General features: G+C 59.9%; 1 protein-coding gene across 1 annotated transcript in view; it reads right to left on the bottom strand.

Moving 5' to 3' along the window:
- The window catches only part of Tesc (tescalcin), a 31836-nt gene extending 26624 nt beyond the window's left edge, over window positions 1-5212 (bottom strand). The window contains exon 1 of the mRNA XM_031337641.1: window positions 4733-5212. Coding sequence (XP_031193501.1) covers window positions 4733-4790 — 58 coding nt within the window. The 5' untranslated portion in view covers window positions 4791-5212. The remainder of the gene's footprint in view (window positions 1-4732) is intronic.
- Window positions 5213-7506: the final 2294 nt, after the last annotated feature.

The raw sequence follows: 7506 nt of genomic DNA, 5'->3' as shown, positions 1-7506 counted from the left end.
GAGAGAGAGAGAGAGAGAGAGAATGCAGAATGTTTTGGTCCCTGCGCTCAGGAGGCAGATGCAGGAGGATCTCTGTTAGTTCCAGCCCAGCCTGGTCTACAAAGACATTCCAGGCCAGCTAGGGCTACAAAAAACAAAAACAAACCTTGCTGGGAGGTGGTGGCTCACACCTTTAATCCCAGCAGTTGGGAGGCAGAGGCAGGCGGATTTCTGAGTTTGAGGCCAGCCTGGTCTACAGAGTGAGTTCCAGGTCAGCCAGGGCTACACAGAGAAACCCTGTCTCAAAAAAACAAAAAAACAAAACAAAACCAAAAACCAAAAACCAAAAACCAAAAACCAAACCAAACCAAATCAAACAAACCTTGTCTCACAAAAACAAACAAACAAAGTAATTGATTTAATCTCTTCACCCATTTTCTAGAGACAGCCCAGCCTCAAACTCATGCTCTTTCTGTTGGGATGACCCGTGTGTGCCTGTTGTCACCTACAAATGGCTTCTAATGTTCGTGTATTAAGGACGTTGAGAGCCCTGGGGTAAGCCCCCTTTTGCGAGGCTCCCCATGTGTACTGCTGAGGAAGGTGGCTTTGGCTGTGCCATAGTGGATGGCTGAGCAGAGGTGTCAGCCCCACGCCATGCCAGCTGTTTTAGGACAGAGGACCCACCCATCCCCCACCTTCATCCAGGGCCTCTCAGACAGTGATGCCAACAGTGAGAGGCTGAAGCAGGAGGGCTCTGAGTTCAAAGCCAGTCTGGCCTACATATGAAGGCTGTCTCAAAAATTTTTTAAGGGGAGAGTGAGGGGTACAGCTAACTGGTGGAGTACTTGCCTAGCATGTGTGAGGACCTGGGTTCCAGCCAGAGTTCTACAAGACAAAGAGGCCAAGCAATGAATGACCTCCTCAGGGGGAGAACTCAATAGAAAAAAGCAGGAACCAGGCCCCAGCCAGTCTCTCTCTCTGTCTCTCTCTCTCTCTTTCTGTCTCTGTCTCTCTCCTCCCTCCCTCCCTCCCTCCCTCTCTCTCTCTCTCTCTCTCTCTCTGCAGAGCCTCCATGACCTCATCCTTACAATGGGCCAGCAGTGTCCCCACAGGGCCCTGGAACGGGCCCTGGTTATTGACTCCTGGGCTGTGCTTGGTGCTGGGCAAATGGCATGGGTCTGCCAATATTGTCATAAGGGTGGAGCTCTGGCCCAAGGTTCTGTTGCTTCTGGCAGCTTCTTGGCCTCTCTGCAGGCATGGAGAAGGCAGACAGACTCCCTGCCTTTCCCAGCATCCTCCTGTCTGCCTTCAATCAGGAGCCCAGGAGTAGGGCAGGGACTGGGGGAAGGGAGCACCCCAGGCCAGCTCAGGATCTCGAGGCTCATGGCCCTGGCCTGATGTCCCTCCTAGGTAGGAAGAAGCTGAGGTCCTCAGCCACTCCGGAAGAGTCTAGGTGGGGACTGACTTGGCTCAGAGGGAGGCTTGAGACAAGAGTCAATCAGTTCTCATGGTGGAGGGAGGCGCGCCGGTGCAGCCTTGGGTGTGCTCGGTGAGGTAGGGCGAGCTATGGCGCTCCCTTCAGGCATATTTTCCCTGGGGTGACTCAGGCAGGCAGGGAGAAGGCCTATAGGGGGAGGCGACCCCGGGGGCTCAGCGTTGCTTTCTGGGTTATAAAGAGCTCAGTGACCCCTTCCCCCCATGTGAGCCTCCTGTGGTCTCATTGCCAACAACAAGCAACTCTGTGGGAACCAAGGGGGGCACATTTTAGGGGGAGGCAGGTGATGGTCTGAGGTGGGAGGAGAGGAATGCAGGAGCTAAGGGAGACCAGGTCCGAGGGTGTCCATCCAGGCTGCCTGTGGTAGAGTGGCCAGGCAGGGAGGTTTTCTGGAAGGGAACAATGGCTCTCAGGGCCCTTAGATGGTGGTGGGAACTTTGCCCTGAAATCTTGACCCAGGAGGAGGTGACAGGAAGATTCTCCCATATAAACAGCAAACATCGATCAAGATGGTGCAGAGTGGATGGGCAGTGGAAAGGCTTGTGCAAAGGTCCTGGGCTGAGGAAAGGAAGAGCAATGCATCATGGTTCCTTCCCCAGAGGTCACAGAGTGTGACCGTGGTGGGGAACCGTCCATCTCCCAGCCCTCCCCTCCTGGCTGTGTTGCTGCAGACAAGATGCTGTCTCTCTTTGAGCCTCAGTTTCCCTCATGAGAGGAAATGGCCTTATCTCCTTCCTGGAAGATGTGGGTGAAGACCTACTGGGTGTTGTGCAAAGTTCTCAGTGGTGGTATAGGCAAGCCCGAGTGCAGTAGTGCCCCCCTGGACGTCCAAAAGTTCTCACATCACCGCCCTGTCTAATCCCACGACACACCCAGCACCTCCCAGGTCCACACAACAGCTCAGAAGCAACACCCAGGTGGGGCCCTGATGCCCAGGTGAGGCAGTGACCTGCTGAAGGTCATACAGCAGGGATACAGGGACCAAGCAAGACCTAGCTTAATGTGGCTCTGAGGGCTGGGCAGCACTATTGTTACGTCCATCTGACAGGAGAGGAGACTGAGGCACAGGAGCACAAGGGACCCCCGAAGTTGGGCTGCAATGCAGCCTGAACCTGGATGACTGCTGTGTCATCGGCCAATCTCACTGAGGTGACCAACTACCTCCTACTAGCCACTCCAAAGTTCTGGCCACTGTCACATGACTGGCTCCTTCTTAGTCACCCGCTTACCCCTCCCTCCGTGCTCCTCTCCCCCTGTTGCTTGTTCCTGGATCTGTGTGCTGTGCATCCTCCTTGGGAATATTGGCCTCTCTGGATCACCTGTACATTCTCTAAAACCCGCAAAACTCTAGACCATAAAGATTTGCCAAATGGGTGAAAGTGCCCAGACTATACCAGCCCCTTCAGGGCCTGTGGGACTCCAGGAAGCACTGTTCCCGGGGGGTGGGGGCGATAACCTCGGATACCACCCCCCCCCCCAGCTCCCTTTAGAATTGAATTCTGAGCCCAGGCAGCAAGTGAAGAAGCCACCCCAGCCACCTCCAGGCAGCCACTGAGCCTGAGCATCTGTCACCGTGGGAGGCTGGGCCCAAGAAACTGACAAGGCTCCCAGCATGCTCTGCGGCCCATCACTGTCAAACCCACATCCCGCTGGAATTCCCCCAGAAGGCCCTGGGTGCTGCTCCGGTGGGGACCCAACCTGCACCCAGAATCCCAGCTCTCCCCACACCAGCTGGGTCAGCAACTGGCAATCGGTCAAACTGAGTCAGAAGTGAGCGGGGACTCCTGCCGTCCTCCATCACGTGACCGGGGGGGGCAGGTTTATGAAACTTTCGGTTTGTGGTCAGCAAAATGAATTCAAAGAGAAAATACAAAAGTAGGGGAGGGCGCTGTCCTGCAGTCCCAGAACTGGAGAGACTGAGGCAGGGAGTGTCCCGGATTACAGCAGTCTGAGCCCCAAAGTGAAACCGTGCTTCAAACAGCAGTGCCCACAGTGTGCACAACCCCACCCCCCCGCTTGCCTCGCACACAGTGTGCACGCTCCCGGCTTTCACACACTGTGCACACACTCCCGCTCGCACATCGTTCCCCTTGCACGCGGTGCGCACACACTCCCGGCTTGCACACGGTGCGCACACACACCTGCTTGCCTCGCACCCAGTGTGCACGCTCCCGGCTTTCACACGGTGCGCACAAGCTCCCGCTCGCACGCGGTTTCCCTTGCACGCGGTGCGCACACTCCCGGCAGCGCGCCCACAGTCGGCTCTCGCCGGCCCGCGCTTACCGGGGCGTGTAAAAGACTCTCGCGGATCCGCTGCACACTTCTCGTACTGTGTGCGCGGTGTAGACGCTCAGCAGCTGGGGACTTTCTATGACTTCACCGGGCTCTGGGGAGGCGAGTGCCAGCCCATTCCCCCTCTCGGGTGGGGCTGACTGGGTGCTCTCATTTCAGCAGCAACCTCCTGCCGCAGCAACCCCCGGGGAGCACCAGGCTCCCATTCCTCAGAGGAGGCAAACTGAGACGGGAACTGACTGGCCCAAGGTCACACAGCTCTGGCAGAGCTAACAACCGGCTCTGTCCGGCCACCGAAGCAGGCTGCGCCCACGCGCCTGCCCACTCTCCCGCAAGTCCTGGTCCCTCGTCGCTTCCGAGCCCAGGGTGAAGCGCGGAGCGGACGGGCGCTTCCCCGACGCGCGCCCCGCCCGGCCTCTGCGGTCCGGGGAGTGCGGGCCAGCCCGGAGGACGCTGGGCTCGGTGCCCGAGCCTGCGGCGGGGGCGGGGGGGGGGGACGGGGACGCACGGGGAGGCGGCAGGGTGACCCCCGCCTAAGGTCACCGCGGACCGCGCGCCTCCTCCTGGTCCCGCCACTTCCAAACTTTCCTCCCCGCTCATCCCCAGCCGCAGACTTGCCGGTGCAGCGCGCTCGGCGCTCTCTCGGGCTGCCGGGGCGCCTGCCCTCGTAGCCGCGGCCACCTGCCCGGCTCCGCCCTGCCCTCTGCCCTGGCCGGGGGAGACTTGGGTCATGTCGCCTCCCCGGCCACCTTCCCCCCCGCCCCCCAAGGCCGGGGTCCCCGCCAACCCCTCCCGGCGGCGTCGCCCGCACGGCGGCTGGCGGGAACCTATCTGAAGCAGCCGGAGAGCAGGGCACAGAGAGGGCCAGACACTAGCCCAAGGTCACACAGCGCGGTGGCGCGAAGCGGGGCCACCCAGGCGACGGTCCCCGCCCGCGAGGGTGCCCGGCCACCGTGCGGTACTCACAGCCGGTCTTGCCCTCGAGCTCCCGCACCTCCTCGGACGCTGAGTGGGCAGCGCCCATGGTGCGCCACAGGGCCCCGGGCGCCCCACGCAGGCCGGGGACTGCCTGGGCTGCGCTGCGCTCGAGCCGGGTGGGGACGCGGGGACAGCGGCGCGGAGCCGGTTCCGCGTGGGGCTCGAGCGGCCTCTTATAGCGGCGGGAGGAGGAGCGGCGCGGTCCTAGCGCTCGCCCGCTTCCCTCGCGGCCTCGGGGGCGGGAATGGGGGTGGGGGGAGGACACGACGAGGTTATGCCCCTGCCGCAGCCCCGCGGGATGAGCTTGCGGGCAGCGCGACCTGTATCCCTCCGCCCACGCTTCGGGGTCCAGCGGCGGAGCCCCGGCGCCGGGACAGAGAAGGGCGTGCGAATGAGCCTAGTCTGAAAGCCGGCCCTTCTCCGCGCCCTGCACCTAGGTGGGCGCCCCAGAGGAGCACGCGCTGCAGGTGACAGGCGTGGACTGAGCAGAGAAGGTGGTACCGATGGGTCCCCGGGACCCGCCAAGCTCTGAGATAGGCTGTCCTGACTGGCCAGTCCTGCTGCTGGTCTAACCACCACCTCTTCATCTCCTAATAAGGGTGCGGTGAGATGCTCACCGAAGGGCGCACAGGGAGAAAGGCGCCGCGGTACTGTGGGATCCTGTCCAGTTGATGAGGGAGGGGCTGGTGCTCCAGGAGGGAGAAATTCAACCTCAAGGCTGCCCTGGGGGCTCGGCCATGCCCAGCTCTGCTTAGCAACGCCCGGCTTAGCTGCCAACAGTCCGTCCTGCCTGCAAGTGCTGGGGTACCCGGGATCTTTGACCTCGCCAGTCACGGCCGTGAGTGCGCTCACATCCTTGATGCTGGGTTCCTGAGAACCTACTCTAGCCAACCCAGGACCTGGGCCCTGCAGCAACAGGGATCTCAGCAGACCCAGAAGTGGCTCCACCATTGAAACCCAGAATACCACCCACTCTGTGCCTCTGGGAAGCTGGGTCTGTCCCTGGAGATCCTCTCTGAAATCCTCCCTTGAAGGTCCTCCGTCCTCCCTGCAGCCGCCCAGAGTTCACGGAAACTACCCCCATCCCCGAGGCAAGGAAAGCTGCTGGGCCGTGGGGCATCGCTGCTCAGTAGGCTGGATCGCCTCAGGGGGATTCCATTTGTGGCTCCAAGAATTCTAAAAACCCAGGCAGACCTTTTGTGGGTGGAGGGCAGGAAAGAACCCGGGCTGTTAGGGTTCCTAAAACATGCCATGATCTATGCTTTCCCCGCAACTAAGTTTCGTGTCTGGATCCTGGCTGGGGCTTCCTGTCAGAGAGATTCTGCATTCTCCAGCCTGCCCCCACCCCCATCGCCCAACAACTCCAGACACACGCCCACCCTCATCCCAAGCTGATAGTGGAGAGCCCCCTCTTCCTCCGGGATTTAGTGTAGGCCTCCTCAAGTGTTCCCCTATTTTCACCAGGCTGGGGTGTGGTCGCCAAGGAGAGCCCGCCCATCCCCCCCGGGGTTTCGAGGAGTCCTCAGGAAGTGGGGCAACAGTTTGACTTGTGTGTTTGCTCGCTCATTTAGTGTGTGTTTTCTGATGGCCTACTATGTGCAGGGTCCCGGCTAGGTCTTTGAGCTGCAAACAGGGATAAGATGGCACCTTCACTAGATGGAGTGGGAAACCAGGCAGAGGACGGAGGGACTCAGGGTGAGCTCTCCCGGGAACCAGGCAGAGGATGGAGTGAGCTCTCAGGAGGACCGCAGAGATCTGAATGTCCAAACTGAGCTTCAGAGTCCATAATTGTCCCCACTCGTGGCCCCACAGAGACAGCCCGCTCCGGGAAGCTGTGTGGGTGCTGTGGCGGCACCCGCCCTCCCCCTCTGGCGATGATGTGAGCACCCAGCAGGGCTCTGTCCGCACAAAGCTGCTGGTCCAGGATCCCACCGCTTTCATTCAGTCTTACCAATGGCTCTGTTGGCGTCATCAAAGCCAGACTGAGGTATGACGGGAGCTTAACACAAGGAAGGCACCATGGGGCTCCCTCCTCCCCAACACAGGGCTGTGTCAGTCACCAGGTAACTAACTGCCTGTCCCTGGAGACCGCAGGTCCCGGAGGAGCTAAAAGCCAAGGGCAGACAAACCTGTTTATCTCTGTGCCAGTGTGATGTGCAAGTCTGGTCCCTAGGAAACCAGAAGGCAGCTGAGCCCAGAGATGTTGAGGTAGGCAGGCCCTGGCTGTGGGACCACGCTTGCTCAAGTGGGTGACTTCATCTCCCAGAGCCTCTGTCCTATCAGCAGGATGGCAGGAGCAGCAGTACTATCTTCTTGGGTTAGCTTCGAGGGTTAAATTAGGGCTCTCCTGCTCCAGCTGGCAGAAATGGCATTCCCCAGGTAGTCACCCTTTAGGAAGTCCATCGGTGGCGTTTGCCCATTTCACAGTGTAGCCATCCCGAATGGCCTATAGAATTCAGCAGCAGCAGTAACCCAGTAAGGAGCTTTCAGGATCCCCCTATTTAACAAGATTCTGCACACGCTAGCTCAGTCTGTGGTGGATCTGCACTTCCAGGTATGCCATGCATGCATTGGCTATAGAGAGCCAGGAACAGGGGTGACCCTACGGACCCCAGTCTGCAAACAGATGTGGGGAGCCATCATTGTTCTGCAGTGGGTACCAGATGCTGCAGGGGCCTGAAGGGACACCAGGCACACCTGTTTTATCGGTTGGAACCCCCAGTGGGCCATGAGTCAGAATCATGGATTTGAACTCGGAGCAG

The sequence above is a fragment of the Mastomys coucha genome, unplaced genomic scaffold (genome assembly GCF_008632895.1).
Source record: "Mastomys coucha isolate ucsf_1 unplaced genomic scaffold, UCSF_Mcou_1 pScaffold22, whole genome shotgun sequence".
Taxonomy (NCBI): Eukaryota; Metazoa; Chordata; class Mammalia; order Rodentia; family Muridae; genus Mastomys; species Mastomys coucha.
Note: the sequence above shows the minus strand (reverse complement) of the source record. Positions and strands in the feature narration are given on the sequence as shown.